This window comes from Rhincodon typus, chromosome 10, assembly GCF_021869965.1.
Source record: "Rhincodon typus isolate 14 chromosome 10, sRhiTyp1.1, whole genome shotgun sequence".
Taxonomy (NCBI): domain Eukaryota; kingdom Metazoa; phylum Chordata; class Chondrichthyes; order Orectolobiformes; family Rhincodontidae; genus Rhincodon; species Rhincodon typus.
In genome coordinates, this window is record NC_063341.1 from 25,767,946 (window position 1) to 25,789,866 (window position 21,921).

The 21,921-nt window shown below is 38.6% G+C and overlaps 2 protein-coding genes across 3 annotated transcripts in view; one reads left to right on the forward strand and one right to left on the reverse strand.

Annotated features, from left to right (window-relative positions):
* The window catches only part of dhx9 (DEAH (Asp-Glu-Ala-His) box helicase 9), a 92,333-nt gene extending 86,722 nt beyond the window's left edge, over nucleotides 1-5,611 (forward strand). Inside the window, exons 25-27 of the mRNA XM_048602112.1 lie at nucleotides 2,081-2,196; nucleotides 3,033-3,230; nucleotides 4,888-5,611. Coding sequence (XP_048458069.1) covers nucleotides 2,081-2,196; nucleotides 3,033-3,230; nucleotides 4,888-5,278 — 705 coding nt within the window. The 3' untranslated portion in view covers nucleotides 5,279-5,611. The remainder of the gene's footprint in view (nucleotides 1-2,080; nucleotides 2,197-3,032; nucleotides 3,231-4,887) is intronic.
* LOC109910680 (testicular spindle-associated protein SHCBP1L-like) overlaps nucleotides 1-21,921 on the reverse strand; it is an 80,552-nt gene that overhangs the window by 17,398 nt on the left and 41,233 nt on the right. The gene's annotated exons all lie outside the window — the stretch shown is intronic.

Below are 21,921 nucleotides of genomic sequence, written 5' to 3' on the forward strand. Positions count from 1 at the left end.
CCTTGGAAAGACCAGCACAGTTAAATGGTGAAATTAGTTGTGCACTTTTGTCATTTTAGTTGGCTGGCTTGTCCTTTGATTAATGTGCAAATATCATGTTGTGCAGTTACAGTTAAACTATCAGTCTCTGAGGGTTTTCAAATGGACTTAAAATCAGTCAGCTATTTTCTTGTGTTTGTGGAATAGAATATTGGGTTAAGAGATTTGTAGCTGAGCCATATAGAATAGATGGGTCCCTGTCTGGAGCACTAATTCAATCGTACAGTTGTGACACCCAGCCAAGCTGAGATCACAGCAATGAATGGAGAATATTTCAGACTAGATGTTACTGTTTCACTACCATTTTTTATTATTTGGTCTTTCATTCCTAAGCCATTCTTTTGAAGGAAGTAACAATTTAAAATGCCAGAAGTTTTATAAGCAGAGAAGAATGCCATTTGGCCCATCGTGACTACACTCACTTTCCAAATGAACCTCATGACATAGTGCCTTTTCCTTATCCTCTTGAATATTGTTTCTATTTAAATAATCATTTAATGCCCTCTTGTCACAATTGAAACTGCCCCCACCACATCTGGCACCTTTCCGTGCAGCCGCATGAAGTGCTGCACCCGCCCCTATACTGCACCTCTCACCTCTGTCCAAGGCCCCAGACAGTCATTCCAAATCAGCAGGGATTTAGCTGTACATCTACTAACCTGATCTATTGTATCTGTTGCTCCAGATGTGATTGCCTCTGTATCGGAGAGACCAAGCACAGACTTAGTGACTAATTCGCGGAGCATCTGCACTCTGTACCCTCCAACTAATACCACTTTCCGGTTACCAGCCATTTCAACTCCCCCTCCCACTCCCTTGATGACGTGTCCGTCTTGGGCCGTCTCCAGTATTACAATGACACCACACGTAAACTGGAGGAACAACACCTTTATATTTTGCCTTGGGAGCCTACAGCCCAAAGACCTCGAGTTCACCAGCTTCAAAATCTCCCCACCCCCGGCCTTATCTCATGTCAAGCCCTCCCTCTCGTCCCCCCCTCCTTGACCTGACACAACCTTTCCATCTTCCTCCTTACCTGTCTGCTCCACCTTTCCCACCAACCAATCTCTACAGCCCCCTACTTGCATCCACCTATCACCATCCCACCTACCTTCCCCCAGCCCCAACCCCGTCCCTCTATTTATTTCTGAGCTCCCTTTCCCCCTCCCCAGTCCTTATGAAGGGTCCAGACCCAAAATGTTGACTTTCCTGCTCCTCAGATGCTGTCTGACCTGCTGTGCTCCTCCACCTCCACATATTTTATCGACTGAGACCTGAGTCACTTGTGCCAAAAAGATTTTTCCCACATCACACTTACTTCTTTTGCAATTACTTTAACTTTGTTTTCTCTCATTCTTGATCCTTTTCTGAGTAGGAACAGTTTCTCCCCATCTTTTTGTCCTGCCCCCTCATGATTTTGAAAAGTTCTAACAGTTCTCCTCTTAGCCTTCTTCTCTCCAAGGAGAACACAGTCTCAGTTTCTCCAATTGAATTTCATAACTGAAGCTTCACTTTGTTGGACTCAGTCGTTTTTATTAATCTCTTCTGCAGTTTCTCTAATGTGTTCATATCCTTCCTGTACTGTGGCAGCATGAATTGTATGCAGTGCTCCGAAATGAGGTCTAAGAAGTGTTGTATACAAGTTCAGCATGACTTCTTGCTCTTGTAAATCTATGCTCCTATTAGTAAAGCCAAGATCCTGTATGCTTCATTAACTGCTATCTGTGCGTTTAAAGATCTGTGTACATATGCACCTTATTTAGAATTGTATCTGTTCATGTTCTTCTTACTAAAATGCATCAACTCTCAATTCTCTGTCTTGATCTTCCTCTGTGACCTATCCACTCACTCCACCAATTTGTCCGTTTCCTCTTCACAGTGTACAATGCTTCCAAGTTTTGTATCATTGACATTGCAACCTAATCTTCTTTTATCACAGATTTGCTATTGAAATTGCGATTTTTGCTTTTTAAGAAAGTATCGCAAAACATCATTTACTTGCCCATTTACTGAGATACTGATCGACAGTATTTCTCCTCAGATACGAACTCGAGCTGTGTCTGCAAAGGCAATGACGTTAGTTAGCCCACTCCAGTTGCTTTTCTATGGTTCAAAGAAGGTGACTTCAAATGGAGAAATTATTCTGATGGATGACTGGTAAGAAAGTTTGAAGTTTCAACACGCTTTTACTTTCAGTTTCTGTTGAATACTGATATCCAGTTATAAGTAGTGTTTCAAGATCATTTTAATCTCTCAGTTGTACATGGAATCTGTGATTGATCCAAGTCCAATAATGATGAATAACAGTGATATTTAATGTAATAAAGCAGTATAGTACTACATGATCAGTGATTTGATTTTAACTCTGTGATGTAGCCCATTCGGGGATTTGTGATGAAGCCAGTGTGCTTTTCTCATCTCTTTGGAACATATCTATTCCAGAAAAGTGACATTGAATTTATTATTTGTGGTAACAAATTTCACTTTGTTTGACTTAAAACTATAACTGCAGCTGGTAAAGGCCTCATAACCTGCTTCCACAATCTTAAACTTCAGCTTTTTTTAAAAAAAAAAGTATGGTGTGTACTGTATATGCAAAAATGCTGTAAACAATTCAGTTTTTCCCAGAATTTGATGATGGTTATATTTACTAAGAGTGCAACAGAGTTTCCACCTAATTGGAGAAACATCTAAAGATAAAATATTAATTTTGCCACTTATGACCGTGCATAATGTGGCTCATTTAACTTTATTCTCCCAAAAATGCTACTTGTAATTTAACCATCTTTGGAAAAACTATCAAGTATCATTTTTTTTGTGTGTATTGAAGTGTTCTGTAACAATACATATTTTCATTGGTCTGAGAAGACGTATTAGTAACTGCATAGCTTAGTTCTCATTAGTTCTGAGATAACTTGCATAGCAACAAGTACCTTTTTAGATCTGTTTGAAATTGCTCATGTTGAGTGCTAAATATTATTTGTGCTTTTTAGGATAAAGTTGAAGATGCCTCACTATACAGCTGCTGCAATTGTTGCTCTGCGTGCAGGAATGGAGGCACTGGTTGTCGAAGTTGCCAAGGATCCAGAATTCATACGACAAATGGATCCTGCACATGAACGATTGTTGAATGTAATCCGGCAGATTTCAAAACCTGGTGCAGCAGGCATTAATCTTATTGCAAATTCGAGGTGAATAGCATTTTTGCTTCTAGACTGTACTTAGAGGTCAGTTCATGTCATAATTTAGCAGCAGAGAATTCGCACTCTTATCAGTACGATTCCTGGGGCTGATTGCATCGTTATCATACCTTGTGCGAGGCTCTCACAATCAAAGCATCCTTTATTTATTCATTACCTTTTGCTTTTATCTGCATGGCCAAACCTGTGCTTCTGAGAAACATGAGCAAAAGAGGCACATGTTATACACATCCCACATGAAGAAAACACTTAAAGTGATACAGATATTTGAAAAACCCCTTTTACAGTGTTTATAAATGAAAGCAGCCGAGCCATTGGCAGCACTTGCTGTCTGAATCCTTAATGAGAACAGTGGCTTTTCATGTGAAGTTTTTGAATTTATTGGAAAATTGTCTAGCAGATAATGTATATATTGAGGGAAGTAGGTTAGAGTGGATAAGAAGAATAGGTAAGTTTGAGATTGCTGATGTCTGGCAGTTCCAGTGAAAAGATTGAGATGGGTATGGGTGAAGTAAGATTTCTGAAGAGTGGAGGATGGGACTGTTGTACAGGAAAGACTCCTTGTTTAACAAAGGGATGATGCATTGTACATAAAAGCTGTTAATAGTTAAACTAAAGGTATTGATGCTGCAGGTCAAAATATCTTGGAAATAATGGGGTATATATAGGCACTAAAATGGGTAACAGTCTGCCCCAGCTGCAAAGGTAAAATTGAAGATTGCCTGTTATTTGTTACACTCTTTCTGTGTTAGGCAAACAGTTTGATCTGCCCTTGACATGGTTACAAGGAGCCACAGTCACTGATAATTCAAATAAAAGCAAAATACTGTCAATGTTGGAAATCTGAAATAATAACAAAAATCGTACTAGAGAAGCTCAGCAATTCTGGCAGCAAATATGGAGACAGTCAAAAAGTCAAAGGTCTACAGTGCAGGTAAAGGCCCTTCAGCTCATTGAGTCTGCTCTGGTCAAAATCAACACCTAATTATTCTTTTCTATTCTATTCTAATTATTCTAACAGTTCTAATCTCAGAGAAACAGAGTTAATGGTTTGAGTCCACTATGACTTCTTCAGAACTGAAAGGAGCTGGAAAACTTTTTTTATGCTATTGACAAGAGGTGGAGGAGGACCAAGAAGAACAGGTTGTTGAGGTGTCCAGAGCAAAAGAGGTTATACTCTGAAGTTGTATGACTTCTGTCCTCCATTTTTTTTTAACACATCCCCACACCACCACCACCCCACAACTGTCCCTTGGCTGTGCCTGTTTGTGTGAAGTCACAGTCAGTGTGTTCATTTTGTTTATTTGGTGCAAATTAATTTGTAGAAAGGTTACATTGAAAAAGAGTAAATAAGAGCTAACCTAATGGGTTTTGTATTTTGGCTTTAGCAAAAACATTGTAGTTGCAATTTACTCTTGTTAGCCTCTTGATACACATTTAATGTGACTATTACCCTGTAATGTTTTTTTTGTACTGATCATTATTTGGATTGAATCTTTTATATTTTGAAGACTAGAAAATAATTTAAATCCATAGGATGGAATGCTACTTGATCGTTTCATTTTCAATATAAGCTGTGTTTTATAATGTTACTTTTAACTTGTCAAATACATAACATTTATTAATCTATTCGTCTGATTTATTACAGATTTGGTGATGGTCCTCGTCCTCCAAAGATGGCACGTTATGACAACCAAGGTTTTGGTGGCAGAGGGAGTGGTCGTGGATCCAGTTACAGGGGAGGTCGTGGTTATGGAAGAGGCAATAGCTATGGTGGCTCCCGTGGTAGTTTCAATTCTGGATACTATGGTGGAGGAAAAGGTGGTAGTGGAGGAAGCTACCAAGGTGGTGGATACCGCAACTACCAAAGTGGAGGTCGTGGTGGTGCAGGATACGGGAGTTACCAAAGTGGTGGTGGTGGTGGGTATGGGGGCTACCAAAGTGGTGGAGGAAGTGGAGGATACGGTGGCTACCAAAGTGGTAGCAGCGGTGGTGGAGGATATGGAGGAGGATATGGTAATGGCAGAGGTGGCTACTAGAGAGGTGCAGAAGACCAAAAGTTGCATTTGTGCGCTGTTTATATGTATTGACAATAATACAGTTTTGTATTTAATTATTTTCAGAATAGAAACAGTGCATGCGCATTGCAAATGTTGTTATCAATTGTCAGTTTTTATGCAAATATTTTCTTTTACTTGGTGTATACTTAAGTGCAAATTCAGAATAAGGAAATGTACTTGTGACACATTTTAAATGGCAGTTTAGAATCCCCAAGAATATTAAAGTTTACTTAACAAATTACTAGTTTTGAATGACCATATGATTTTCATCCTATTTGAGAGCAGCAATAAAAGGGCTGTTGGTAAACAAGATTTTGCATTTGCCTTTTATCATCCATTTAAAATTTAGACTGAGGTGGGGTAGCCTAAAGGAAAAATTTGTTAAGTGATAGGCTGACAAAACTGAATGGACAACTTTGAAAGAAAACCCCTTCAGCATCAGTTAGTTTGAGATCTGTTTGAAGAAGTCATCTTCATAATGTTTTTTATAGTACATTGCTACAAGCGGAATGAAGGTTGATATTTTCCACAGTACCACTAAGGTTAATCACTTCACTTATGAAGGATACTCCACAAATACTATTGAGAAGATGTTACTTGCATTCATTTCAACCAAAGTCTTACCACATTGCACATTAACCATTCCTCAGCAACCATTGAAATAATTTATTTATTTCTTCATTCATACATCTCATTGCAATTTTTGGGACCGTACTGTGCATGTATTTGCTGATGTATGTCTTTAGATTGATGTTTATAGTTCAAAAATAGTTAATTAGCTTGAAACATTTTGGAATATCCACAGATATGAAAGATATTCTAACATGAAGCAATTTGCCAAAGCTGTATTACACCATTGATAGATACTCTAGGACAAATTACAAAGATTTACGTATTATGAGAAATACAAAATGAATACTTTGCATTGTATTCATCATTAAGCAGCGGTTTGTAATGTAGACTTTCCTGGTATTTGGATAGCTTTGTCAGGGTACTTCCTGCATCTAAACCTAACCAACAGGCCAAGAGCAAAATATCTATGGACTTTGCAATCCAACCTATGCTGACTAATTGGTGCTGAAATGCAAACTGTTAATATGCAGATCACAACAACTGCAAGTCTCTGGTATTTCCAATTTGACAAACCTAATTATTTATAGTGATCTGCCTGAGATGAGGAGAGTACCTTCAACCTTTATTATCCTCCAATTATGCATTCTACACAGCTCACATCTAGCAATTTTGCCCTGCTTATTTGCTGCCTTTGATTGCAATGAAGTTTCGAGGACATCTAGTGCTTTCCAGGTTATTTAAGCTGTGATCATGTGAAAATAGGGCACTTCTGTGCAACCTTACATCCTATCCAGTATTGTTATGATTCCAGCTGATGGGAATACTACACAAGCTCAATCTCAGCTCAAAACTTACTCAGTAGATCCATCATCTTTTACTGTTTGCTGTAAAGGTCAGTTACTATACAAGAGTAAAGTCACCACAGTCCCACTCTGTCATTAGATATGACTAGTAGTGAGTTGAAGTAAATGGGTAAAAACTTGGCAAACGGAATATAATGTGGGAAAGTGTGATGTTATGTACTTTGGCAGGAGGAATAGAAGAGCTAAATATTTAAATGGATAAATGCAGAAAGCTGCAGAAGTGATGCATTTGGGAATCCTCGTGCATCAATCACAAAAACCTAGCATACAAGTTCAGCAGGTAAAGGGAAGGGAGGCAAATGGAGCAGCAGTTTGTATTGTAGATACAGTATTTGTATCCCAGTATTTGGATAGCTATATCAGGGCACTTAGTTCAAAAATTATTTCAAACTTTACTGCAAAAATTCCAAAGACATTTTTGGAGCAATTGAATTAGAGCAGATTTAAAATAAATGAAAGGGTGAGGTTGGTGTATGCCAGCATTGTAAAATGGCTTTGTAGTAAGTAGGAAGTCTAATTTTTCAGCACACTGTATTTTGTTTCCAGTGAAATTGATAGAATGATAGTTCAAAATATTTTGGGGGACTTGTTTCTTAGTCTCACCGAGTTAGTTCATTTGAAATAAGAAGTCTTGCTGACAGTTTGCAAGTCAATGGGAAAATACTGCCATAGAAAAATTACAAAATAGAGCACATGAACTCAAGCATGTTAAGTATTCTATCACAATAATTATCTTCTCTCATGCATTTTTACAAAATTAAAATACAGTATTTTCATGAACAAATTTTATTTACATGAGATAAATGAACAAACTACAGGTAGTATATGCTCTTGGAGATAAAAGTATTAAAAATTCAACTTACATTTGATTTAACAATTGGTCACAAAATTGCTTGGACTATAATTCCAGTGCTCAAGGTAACCTCACGTTAACACTGCTTTCAGCTGCATGCAATACCAAACCAGCTTTTTCTGCTGCTTTTCTGTTACATAACTTTTAGATTGTATTGTTTCTGTCTCTGTTTAGACACACCAACATAAAAAGTGCAGTACAAAATGAGTAATAATAATGATTTCTCCTTGACTATGCTGGCTTTTCCAGACACAGCATTATGGATGAGATACAGGAGATGCTTTTGGTCTGAAATAATTTCAACAAGGCACCTGCTGTAAATTACTCATTACTATGAAGAGAAATATTTATAAAATTGGAGACCTAAGCATTTAAGTCTCTTAAAATGTCATTGGATGCTGCAGTCTGACGTACTTGCAAAGCATGTGGAACTGGTTTCATGCAATTAGATATAGCATGATTTGCAACATCTTAATGGCTATTAATGCTTAAGTGTATGTCATAGCCACGTTGCACTAATCTAGATCATGTCTTCCAAGTTGTGAAAATGACATGTATAATAAGTCTTCACTAAGAATATAGATCTCTAAAGATCGTAGATTAAAAAAAAGTTCTGTATTTAAGTCATGAGCCCCCTGAGTAATGTTCTCCCAGAATCAGAATATGAACGCACCTTTGCAGTGAAGCAAAGGAATATTTCCTAAGGTATGAAAAGCACAACTGTATAAAAGTCAGTATCAGCAGATGATTTTCCTTGTAGGATGATGCCAAGATTGTATGTGAATTTTGAGGCTTGGAGGTTGAATACATACTGTCAAAAAAAAATTTTTTTTACAGTAAACAACATGCAATATCTGCAGTGCCTTTAATGTAAAGAAAGACCCAAAATGCTTTGAATGTATTCACAGAAAATGAATACTAGAGCAGGAAGTTGAAAGTTAGGCAGGTGGCCAAACACCAAAAAAGCAGTGAGGTTAAGGGACGGAATCCCACAGAATAAAACCCAAACATCTGATAGAATGAACTTGCCAATGAAGGGATGACATGGATTAGTATGTGTGGAGGTGGTGGTTAAAAAAGGCAAGCGTTAGAATAAAAATATGCTCTGGGAAGACTGGCTGAAAAGGGATGCAATGGACTAGAACTTCAAATTTACTGCACTGGGGGAAGAACAAGTCAATGTGGATCTGAAAGGAGTGGGATGATGAATAGGTGAGATTAAGTGTGGAACAAGATGAACACAGTTTTGCATAATTTCAGTTAGTAGAGGATGGAGACCACCAAGAACACAGGCTGAAGTACTGAAGCTCCGCAGCAAGTTTTTTTTAATTGTGTTACATGAAATTGGAGACAACCATGACTTGTGAAACTGAGACATTACTGCAGGGACAATGTTCCAGTGACTACCTCGTCTTGATTACTGAACTTGACCTAAGCTAAGTGGATGTAGTTTTTCTTGTATTTTTGAGAATGCAGTATGTGTGCCATTGTAGCAACAGCTCCTTGTCTGATGGATAATTCATCTGGTATTAAGTATAATTATTTTTACATTACTTGGCCAATTTGGTGCAAGCAACAAGCCTGTCTTTACCAGGAGGAGAATGGGAGAAATGTGGCCTATAAATTGGGTTGAGGTTGTAGAAGCGCTATCACAAATAGGCCACTTCTTTAATTTAGTATCCATGTTCTTGTAGCTCAAGTCACAGTTTTACTTGGTGTATCAGTAATGATGGAACATAAATGACTATTCTGTAAATTCAAAGATCATTTTGTTAGTGGTCAATATTTTCTTGGTTGTTACTTTACATCTGAAAACAGATGAAATCAGATTCTAAATCTGTAAATCTGATTCTGATTTATTTCAAAGTTAAGGGCTTACAGAATTCAAACCAATCTGCACAAACTTTGCAATTTTACATAGGTTTTACACCCACATACTTGTAAGTGACTGCTCATAATGCAGTGTCTGCAGACATATACATCTGATTGTGAAATCATACGTCATTTAATTAAGCACATACATACTGATTACACCCTTAAATGCACAGCTGTACACTGAAGTGAAAATATATTATTTCATATATATAAGTACTCTCAGATGTTAGACTTAAAAGATTTTTACTTTAAGTTTTGTGTTCTCAGAATTTGGGTTACACTCTTTGGGGTAAATTCCTCAAGGCACTTAATTATTACTTTTCTTCAGATCAGCTGCAACTGAGAATTTTGTGAATATTCCATGCCATTTAATTTGTCATAAGCTTACAAAATGCTCAGATTTTCTGTAGTTTGGTTAAATACAGAAAATGCAACAAGGTTGTGGAAAATTTATGAACTTAACCATTCCAAGTCTTTAATCTGTGTTTAAATATAGATTCCTGTTGGTGCCAGTAGTAAATTTCTCTATTCTCATGTAAGTTTGAAGCCTAGCTATAGTGCACATTAATGAAAACCACCATTACTTCTGAACAAATTGACAGAAGGTGGTTTAAATATGTACTATACAAGTAACTTCTAAACTATTTTTGATTTACTGTCTACATTTTCATCTCACTGTACTATCTTAAACAGATTTAAAAATTCTGAAACCAACGTCACTAAACAGATAACTATATACCTGTTTTGATTTGAACACAAATGTTAAACAGAATTTCTAACTCTGCAGTGTTTTTCTATATCAGAGTAATTAACAAACAATGACACCTATTTCTCCCATTGAATTGTTTTCAAACTTGTTATTGTTCATTTCGAGGCTCATGTTCTGCATTGCCTTGACAAGATCATCTCTCTTGTCACCTCCTGCAGCACATTCCAGTACCTCCTCATCTACTTCACGGCAATGTCTGTCATCAGGCTGGATTATGGTAACACCGTAGCCATTATTGGAATGAACATAATTGTTGTGAAGTTTCAGTTTTGGTGGAGGGAGAACCTAAAAAAGACAGTATTCATTTAATGAAATATCAGCCATTACTCAACATTCCCTTCAATTACAATCTTGCCTTTATCTAAGAATTTAACATAAGAATACGTTGTACAAGTGGTGTCCTAATCAGAACCTTACCTATTAAAAACACACCTCAATAACAGTTTTCATTTAGATACCCACCATGTTTTATAAGCAGATATTCAGATGGATGACAAAAAACTTGGCCAAAGAGGTAGATAATAAGAACTGCAGATGTTGGAGTCAGAGATAACACAGTGTGGAGCTGGAGGAACACAGCAAGCCCGGCAGCATCAGAGGAGCAGGAAAGTTGACGTTTTGGGTTGGGACCTGCCCTGAATCATCAACTTCCTGCTCCTCTGATGCTGCCTGGCCTGCTGTGTTCCTCCAAAGAGGTAGATGTTCAGGAATTCTAGATCTTAGAATTTGCCACTGAAGGGATTGCCTTCAATGTTTCAGTGATTAAAATTGGAGCTATAGAAGAGGGATCTTAGAGACGGAAGAATGTAACAGTGATAGTATAGTCATGAGATATGTGAAAACAGGAAGAGAATTTTTCAAATAGAGATATTGCCAAACAAGGAGCCATTTGCCATTGGGGACATGGTGAAGTGTTAAAGGGCCTTAGCTAAGTTAAGACAGTAGGATTGTGGGTGAGCTTGAGTTTGCAAAAATAGAACAAGAAAAAAAAAAATGCTTAATATTCTATCTTAATCATATCTTCCTACTCCAGGTGGTGTCCAAAATCTATTGATCCCTGGCTTGCATACACGGAGTTTAAGTATCCACAGGTCTTGGATTTAGAGATTTGTAAAAACCTCTCACTCTTGGACAAAAGCCATTTTTACTCAACTTAGTCTTAAATGACCAGCATCGTTATTCTGGGCATATGATTCATAGTTCTTGATTCTCAAGGGAATCATTCTGTCAATGCCTACCCTTTCTAGCCCCTTAGGAATTTTACACATTTTACTCAGATCTTCTCTTTTTTTTATTATTAAGATGAAAGATGGGAAAGCACTGAAATAATACCTAGAGATAATGTGGATATAAATAAGGCAATGCAACCAGTTTTTCCTCCTTCAAAGGGGCTGATAAGCATATTACAAAAAAGAATAAGGTTTGGCATATTTAACATAAATTTCAAAAGAAATGTTCAGGTACAAAGAAAACCATTTACTGAGCAAAAAAAATCAAAACAAACTTAATTTTTCAAAATAGGCATTAATGAGGATAAACATTAAACACATCAAGCAGAGCCAACAGATGAAACTTTTGTCGTCATGTTTTTTTTCAGAAGTGAAGCTGAAGAGAGAGACAGACATACAGCCCAGTTCCTAAGTATTGGTCATGAAGAAAGGGGAAAGGCCAAGTTTAACAAATGGGTTTAATTAACACCTGAAACAAAAACAGAGAGGACTGGAGAAACATAGCAAGTCAGGCAGCATCTGTTCAGAGAAAAACAAGAATTTATGTTTTTAGTCCAGTGACCCTCTAACTCACCCTGTGTTCACCTCTGAAACGCACACCAAGCTGGCCATGGCAGAATTCCTGCAAGAGTGGGGGTCAGAAGCAAAATGACTTTTAACCTAAGCTTTCCTTGTCTAGTTCAGTTTTTAGGGAGGAAGGAAGGGTGTGTGTCTGGTTCACTTGCAGTCTCTCCCTCACATACATTTCCCATCTTTCTCATTCCCTTAGACACAACCCTCTCTTGCTCTCACTTTCTCCCTCAATCTGTTTCTCTTCACCACATACCTCTCTTACACAGATACATTTTGTCTCACTTGTTCAGTGACACTCCCTCGGCCCAGCTGCCCTGCATCCCTATTTTGATTGCAATTCTTTAGAGGGCTTGTACCTGTGTGAGAAGGCAAAAACCTTGACCTTTCTTCTGGAAACATGGATGCTGACTGTTTCCACACCATGAAACAATCCTGCAAAGATTGATTGCTTTGTCTCTGGAACTCAGGCCTAAGGGTGAAGAGGCTACTCCCCTTTTCACTGTTTCCTGCTCCTCCAATCACAGAATGGTGCTGATAGGCACACCAGTGAGTCTAATAGAATCAACTTCAGGAGAGAAACAGCCTATCATTGGAGGAGCAGCTCCTTGCAGATTGTCTTTTGCCCTTATCTTTATTTAAAAGCTGGATGGAGTCAAGTGGCAGCCTAGATCCTGGTCCCTGTACCACATGTTGGTCCAGTCAGCATTAGGAGTAAGGAATAAGGAGTAGCTGATGCCAACCGCAGAGATGAGTTAGTAAATTCATGAGTTTGCAAACAAAAATTTTCATGAGGTTATATAAAGAGGGAAGGAAAGGGGCTTATGTACATCATAGATACCAGCATAGATCAGGTGGCATATGTGACCTTTCTCTCTGATTTACATTAAACGGAGTTAACTTGTGGGAATGAAGAACAAAAAGTTTTGCTGGAAGTTAAGTTGGAAATTAGGGTGTCAGATTCAAATTTTCCTTCAAAATATGCAGCAAAATTTATACATTCTACTGAGATGCTCAAACTCAGAAAATGAATAGTTTATATGCAAGTTACTATTCTACTGATGACCAACGTCCTAACCTGCCTATAACCCAAAGTCCTAAGTTTGACTCTGTTTATGCCGAGTTAATTAATCTTAGTCAGGACAGTAATTAGCACACTATGCTTGACCTCAGTGCCTATGAACGAGGGAGGAAACAAAAATCAAGCAGGTCTCCAACTCCTGATTACTACCTTATGACCAATAGTAGAATAGTTTGAAAGTATATCAGCTAAGAACAGATTTGAGTATGTTTACGCTGCCCTCCAGTGGCCATTGGTGTCTATAGCTAGACCACTGCACTAGAGAGCATCTTCAGGAAAAGGTGGCAGATCAAGGATGTAATGATTATAATGAAAAATCTGTGATTGCACCATGTTTGTGTATCAACCAAGTAAAATCTGCAGTCAATTTAAACTACGTTACTAAGAGAAGGAATAATTCAAGACCACATTTATATCAGTCATCTTTTAGTGAATTATTTAATAGAAAGAACAGCCTTTCTCTACACCCAGTTATTTCCATGTACAGGATTTTTACGTTAACTGCTAAAGTAATAGCTTTAACATACCTTTCTCTAGCTCATTTCAATGCATTACAACAATGTGTATTTCAAAGTTTCCATTACTAATCAGCTTAGAGGATCATAGAGATCTACAACACTGAAAAAGGCCCTTTGGCCCATCAAATCTGCGCTAGTCAAAAAGAAGCACCTAACTATTCTACCCCATTTTCCACTACATGGCCCATAGGTTTGTATGCTTTGGTATCCCAAGTGCACATCTAAATACTACTTAAATGTAATCAAGGTTTCTGCCTGTATCACTGTTTCAGGCAGTGAGTTTCAGATTCCCAACACCCTCTGGGTGAAAAAGCTTCTTATCTCATCCCGTATCAAAATGCCTGCCCATTACTTTATACCCCCAGTCACTGATGCCTATAGCAAGGGTAAATGGTCCTTTCTGTCTACCCAATCTATGTCCATCATAATTTTATGCATCTCACGTATGTGCCCCTCAGTCCCCTCTGCTCAAAGGGAAAGAACCCCAGTCAATCCAATTCCTCTTCCCAACTAAATCTCCAGCTCAGTATCATCGTAGTAACTGTCTTCTGTATCATCTCTAGTGCAATCACGTTTCTCTTATAATGTGAATTCCAGAATTGCACACACTATGCCTCAGCTAATAAAGGCAAATATCCCATATGCTTTTTTTAAAATCCATTCCAACTAAATCAGCTCTCAACTTTCTCTTCAAAAATATTTTTATTTAAGTGAAATGATCAATACACTTACCTTCAGTTTGATACCTCCCAACATACTCTTGAGGACATCAGAACTTTTAACATTGCTACATTTGTGAATATCATTTCCTTCCAAACAAGCAACACTTCCTGGGTACAGCTCAACTCCTGGTCCCTATTAAAATCGAGACTCCAAGTTTGACCTTATAACAACGTTATAAGAAATTATAGTACAGCATATTTTTATGAATAGCAAAGATAATAGATGATGAAATTACCACTTCAGGTGAAATTTCATTAGGTTAACCTGTTATAGCAACAAAGTTTCAACAATCATTTTGCAGCATAGGAATATTAAATGAAAAGTGATAAATTAAAGTGAATTAACATAAGGAGGCTCAGAATGCTACCTAGGATTAACAACCTCATTACTGGATAGATTTTGTAATCTCTTTCAAGACTAAATGTTAGCTCGATGTATCAGGAGGCTGAATAATAAACTGTCCTATTTGCAACACTACTTTCACATCCAGTTGGTAATATAAAAATCTACCTCATCAATTATAATCAACCCCTGTGGAATGTGGTGAAAAATTTAAATTCCATTAAAATGCTAGGATTGATAGTCAGAAAATTGAATACTAGCTTAGTGAAGTTTTGCATTGGCTTTTCTACACTTACGATGCAGTACACTTGTCATAATTCAAGATAATTAAATCAATTTAATATATAAAAATAACATTTCAGTTCAGTTGTGCAATTTACCTGTTTAATAATTCAATTGTTTTGAATAAACAAAATTAATATTAGGCTGTGCTGCTTTCACCTTTGGCCACCATGACAAAAGAATGTGTGTGCATTCAATGCAGAAAGAGAAACAAAACAAAAACTTCCAGAGTTTCCATATTTGATATAGAATGTTAATCATCCTTTGTTCTATAAAACAAAGCCTGTCCCTTTATAGCACCATTTCTGCAAAACAGCCTGACCTCCAACTGGGTGGTTGAGCTTAAAGCTATTAAGAATTTCCTGTACTCTAGGCCAATGCTGAACTGATAAGATTCATTATGGGACACCTGTACCATGCCTCCACAAATATTCTGTGAAAACGTTTTTCTCTGGGAATGACACCTCTACAGGGATTGTCTTGATCCCAGCATTTAGTATTTTGACTCACTTGGTTCTCAAACTAATTGATGAGCAACAATACGACTCATAAGGCTACTTTGTTAGGAATAATTGTGGAAATGCCATACTCCCTAACCTCAATCCCTCCTTGTGGGCTCTTTGTTTCAGTCAAAGATTAATGGTTAACAGAGGTAGAATCTGCAGTCACCACCCTGTTTGTGCACTGCCATCTAATGTCCAGAAGATGAACGTCAAGTGCATTATGGTATTTATTATTTTTTTTGATACAGTGGCTAGTTAGGAACTAGCCATCATTGGACAAAGTGAAATAGTTCCACAAAGGAACTATCAATATTGACTACAACAAAAATGTTGTCATGGTCAAAACCATTACAGAAAAGATGTTTTGTACTGTGCAAGGGTTACCAGCAGATATTCCCAATCATCTATTTGATCAGATGAGTGGAACAAGTTCTCTCCAATAAAGAGCTGTGCTGGCAAGGGGTCATTAATCATTGACTAGAAAGGGAATTTGGGAATACTTTAATTCTTGACATTACACAAGAAAACCTTAAGGAACATAAACTCTGGTAAAACATCACCATTTTATTTTATGTTTTGCCCTATTGTTTCTTTCTGGTGTTCTCTATCTTACAATAGTATTTCCTTAAAGAACTGTCATATTTGTAATTATTCTCTTTTGCTGTTATGTTCCTCTCCATATGTTACGAATACCTACAGTTTCCTGCAGAATCCCAAGAAATCTTGTTGCCATTCACAGGACAGCAATATTCCTTAAATAATCTTTTTCATGTCTGTATTATGATGGAACCATATTTCTACTCCACATATGTACTGTCATGGCAGCATCCCTGTTTCCTTTGACTTGCAATTAAAAGAATATGCAATAGCCCTGACTTCAACTTCGGCCTCTTCAGCAAATGAACTCTGCTCATGAAAACTCAAAATTCCAATGATTACTATCTAATCTAGCAAGGACAGCTGAATTCTCCCTTAATATAAGGACATTAGTCTCAAAGTTTTTAACTAACACCTGTGGTGATTGCTCGATGCAACCCCATTCTGGACAATTATTATATGACGTCAGTTATATGACATGAGTTTTGGCTTCCAGCTTAGCAAAAAAAAAGTCATGTTCATCCAAAAAATACTAGTGAAAGAATATCTAACAGTTGTAGTACCTAATAGGAGTTGACAGTACTATGCAGTGACATTTTCCAAACCATGTTAAGGTGAAAGCATAAGTCAAGTTAATAGTTTCTGAATAGAGATGCAGTATTTATGCAAAGATTGATTTCTAATTTGCATTTATGTTGTACTAACTTGAGCTCCTGTCAGTTCACAGTTTTTCATGGTTAAGGCTGCTCCTGTGAGAACACAAATGCCAGTGCCTTCACATTTTAAAAGACAATCTTCAAGAGTCATATGACCAGATTCCACTACCACAATGCCATCAGTAGTTCCACGCTGTACTAAAGTCAGGTGAACTAAGCTAATATTTTGGGATTTTGAAGCCACAAAATTGTCTTGCGTGGGATCTGAAAAGATTACGATTTCTTCACGACTTCCAGCCCCTGTCAATAAAGCAGACATATCTTTATCCTGAATTTATATGTTTTAATAATTGCAATTATTTACATCACTTTTGACCAGAACAATTGCATTGTTTTTTACGAAGGTCTCTAAATTTTGACATCACTATGAACACAGTTTTCCAACTAACAATTTTTCGAAAGGAACTTGTCTGAAATTCCCCAAATCATACAACCACAATAGGAATTTTGAAAGATAAATAATTGAAAATTGGGAACACTCAGGTAGTCCTATAACCTCCTACCACTGACCTACTTTACCTTGTTAAATTTGGGATTTTAATAGCATATTTATGTCTGCATGATTGAACTATTAGTAAGAATGTATAAAAGAAATATTTGAGAGCAGCAACATTTGGGCTAGCTTCTGTCTTCTCAATCCACAGTGCAGAGTTCTCTGTAATGATCTGACTTTTTTTAATCATCAACTGACCTGTGGCAGGGACAGTAATTGACGGCTTCAGGACCTTTCAGCAATCATTCAAAACCTTAGACCTATTGGCTCTGGGTAGGTAATACACTTATCTCTGAGATAGAATTTATGAGTTCAAATCCCACTTCAGGGAGCTAAGTGCAAAATCTTAGCTGGCACTCCAGTTCAGCAATGAAGCAGTGCTGTGCTGTTGGAGGTGTTACCTTTCACATGGGACATTCAATTGATCCATATGCTCTTTCAAATGGACATTAAAATTGCTGAAGCACTATTTCACAGAAGTGTATGTCCTAGCGAATAACTGTTACCCAATAAACACCAATTAATAGCAATAATCATATTGCCATTCGTGGTTTCTTTCTAGTTTTGTACCCAAATGGATGTCACATTTCTTGTATTAATGTCAGTGACTACAATTCAAACATTCTTAATTGATTGTTAAATGTTTTGGGACAACCTGAGGTGGTGAAATGAAAATTTGCAGGCAGCCCCTGGCTTGGAAAAGGTTTCATTCTTGAGTCTGTTTGCATATCGACTTATTTGCAATTGCAGCACAATGCTGGACAATGGAAAGCAGCCATTTGTAAATACAGGAACTATATGCACATTAGGTCCTTTAAAATTAAAACCAGATACGGGATTGCATTTGTAAGTAAAAGCGTTCATAAGTCGGATGTGTATAAATCAGGAACCCGGTGTACATGCAAGTCTTTCTCGCTTCTGAGTCTGGAAAATGGTTGTCGTCATCTTTTTCAGCCACCACAGCTTTCTGCCTGCCCCTCTCAACAACTCTGATCTGAGTGTGTTGGGGTTATGTCATCGTAAATGCTGTGTTCTACTTTTTAATCAGCCTGTATAGAAAGTTATTACTCAACTCTAAAGCAGTTGGAACTTGAACCTAGGCCTCTGGGCTCAAAAGCTACCACAGTGTCAGAAGAGCCCTGCATTCTGCTTTATGCATATAGGCAATCAACCAATCACTGAAATCAAGCCAGCCTTAATTGCATGATCTTTTGAAGCTTACACTGATCACAGCATAAGCACATAGATCGCCTTTCAGGGAGACAATGAAAATTGATGGGTAATATAAAATGGAAGAATTTTATTGACCCTAAGAAGGAACAAAGGAAGACTAGCAGTATAATAATAATGGCATGGGTTAAAAAGAATAAGGGCATGTGGCTGCTTTAGATTGACTCCCTAACATTTCCCTGTCATCAAGTAATGTTATAAGATGGGCAGTAAGAAAGATTGATAGATTGGTGGTAGATAGGTAATTAATATCAACAAACTGCCAATTGTCAGGTATTTTTCTACTTTTTATCTGATTTTACTAAAGCTCCACAGTTCACAGTGGTTCAGAGTCTCACCCCAAATGAGCACACATTTAGGAGCAGTTGAGCTGTGGAGGGAAACAGTAGCTATTTTCTGAAGCTGTGCCTTCAAACCATGATGCTATCAAGTTTTAAGGCAATAGAAGGGGTGAGGCCAGGTATCTCTCGGTCCACTGCAGGCATGACAAGGTTCATGAGGAGCTCACAGTGTAGGTTTCATCTGGCCATGGCAGTCAATGCTTTCAGGTATTTGATTGCTCCAGTGAGGAGGACGTTAGCTGGAAATTGAGTTTCAACCATAAGTAGGGCTGTGAGGCAGCCACAGGCATTCCAGTGTCCTGAAGTAGCAATGGGTATGAATGGGGAGGGCACATGGAAGTAAGAGGGCAGCCTGATGTTTCCAGAAGGCACTACCCAAGGATATCCAAGGGGAGTCCTGTAAAAGAGTCATCTTCACCAAAATGCATGAACACAATGTTTACAAGGACTTTGTCCTTCTAGGGAGGTGGTAGTGGAGCTGTGCAGTATGCTGGGGCGAGGGGTTGATGCTAATAGTCAGTGATTGGCACCAAAACACAATAAACGTTAAGGTAACGTGGCACTCAAGCTTTTCATCTGTGGATTGTTCCAGAGATGATCTGGAATTATATGTGCATCTTTCAGTCAGCAAACTATTGCTGCACAATAGAGATCTCAGATGTAAAGTACATTAGACTGGCCAGTCACAACCAAATAGCCAATCAGGCGCAAAGAAAAGTCCAAGGCAATGGCTGGATTTCTCAAAGAGCAAGGGAGTCATTACCTCTACTCATGTGGCATCATGTCCCTCAGAGCAACCAGGCACCTTTGATTACAGGACAATAGCTTAACAATCAAGTTACCTGTTGGGCCAGTGTCCTGATGAATAAGTAGACCTTTAAATGAATTTTTTTGGGAAGAAGGTTCAGGAGAGGGCATAGAACATAGAACAGTACAGCACAGTACAGGCTCTTCAGCCCACGATGCTGTGCCGAACTTTTACCCTAATCCCTAAGGTCTATCTAACCTCCACCCCTACCTTATACTATCATCCATATGCCTATCTAATAACTGCTTAGATGCCCCTAATGAGGCCGACTCCACTACCCTCTCCGGCAATGCATTCCACGCCCCTACCACTCTCTGAGTAAAGAACCTACCTCTGACATCTCCCCTGTATCTACCTCCACTCACTTTAAAACTATGCCCCCTCATAATAGCTACTTCCACCCCAGGAAAAAGTCTCTAGCTATCTACTCTATCTATACCTCTGATCATTTTGTACACCTCTTATCAAGTCACCTCTCATCCTTCGTCGTTCTAAAGAGAAAAGCCCTAACTCTCTCAACCTTTCCTCGTAAGACCTTCCCTCCGTTCCAGGCAACATCCTGGTAAATCTCCTCTGCACCTTTTCCAACACCTCCACATCTTTCCTGTAATGAGGCAACCAGAACTGGACACAATACTCCAGATGTGGCCGAACCAGGCTTTTGTGTAGCTGGAGCATAACTTCACGGCTCTTGAACTTGATCCCTCTATCAATGAAAGCTAACACACCATACACCTTCTTAACAACTCTATCCACCTGGTGGCAGCTTTCAGGGAACTGTGAACATGAACCCCAAGATCCCTCTGCTCCTCCACACTGCCAAGAATCTTTCCGTTAACCCTGTATTCTGCTTTCAAGTTTGTCCTTCTGAAATGAATCACCTCACACTTTTCAGGGTTAAACTCCATCTGCCACTTCTCAGCCCAGCTCTGCATCCTATCAATATCCCTTTGTAACCTAGAACAGCCCTCTGCACTGTCCACAACGTGACCCACCTTTGTATCATCCGCGAACTTGCTAATCTACCCTTCCACTCCTTCATCCAAATCATTTTAAAAAATCACAAATAGAAGAGGACCCAGGACAGATCCTTGTGGTACACTACTCGTAACTGAGCACCATGTTGAATATTTTCCGTCCACTACCACCCTTTGTCTTCTAAGGGTCAGCCAATTCTGAATCCAATCTGCCACATTTCCCCCTATCCCATGCCTCCTTATCTTCTGCATGAGCCTACTATGGGGAACCTTATCAAACGCCTTACTTAAATCCATGTATACCACATCCACTGCTCTATCTTCATCCACGTGTTTAGTCACCTCTTCGAAGAATTCAATAAGGTTTGTGAGGCATGATCTACCCCTCACAAATCCATGCTGACTATCACGAATCAAACTGTGCCTTTCCAAGTGATCATAAATCCTATCTCTGAGCCCTTTCCAATAATTTGCCCACCACTGATGTAAGACTAACTGGCCTGTAATTTCCGGGGTTATCCCTATTCCCTTTTTTGAACGAGGGAATGACGTTTGCCTCTCTCCAATCTTCCGGCACTATACCCGTGGACAGTGAGGACGAAAAGGTCATCGCCGAAGGCCCTGCAATCTCTTCCCTCGCTTCCCATAGAATCCTTGGATAAATCCTATCAGACCTGGGGGACTTATCTATCTTCAACTTCCTCAAAATTTCTAGCACATCTTTCTTACTAACATCCACCTCCTCTAGCCTACCAGCCTGTTTCACACTGTCCTCCTCTACAACTAGGTCCCTCCCAGTTGTGAATACCGAAGAAAAGTATTCATTAAGGATGTCTCCTATCTCTTTAGGCTCCGTGCACAACTTCCCTTTACTATCCTTTCTCTGGTCATACTCTTATTCCTCACGTACGTGTAAAAAGCCTTGGAGTTTTCCTTGATCCTATCTGCCAAGGTTTTCTCATGCCCCCTTATAGCTTTCCTGAGCTCTTTCTTCAGCTCCTTCCTGGATAACTTGTATCCCTCCAGAGACTTTTCCATTCCTTGTTTCCTAAACCTTACATAAGCATCCTTCTTCCTCTTAACCAGTCGTTCGACCTCTCTTGAGAACCAAGGCTCCCTCACTTGACCGCATCTTCCCTGCCTGCTAGGGACAAACATATTGAGGACACGCAGTATGCATTCCTTAAACAATCTCCACATTTCAATAGAGATAACAAGGTATAGAGCTGGACGAACACAGCAGGCCAAACAGCAGAGGAGCAGGAAGGCTGACGTTTCG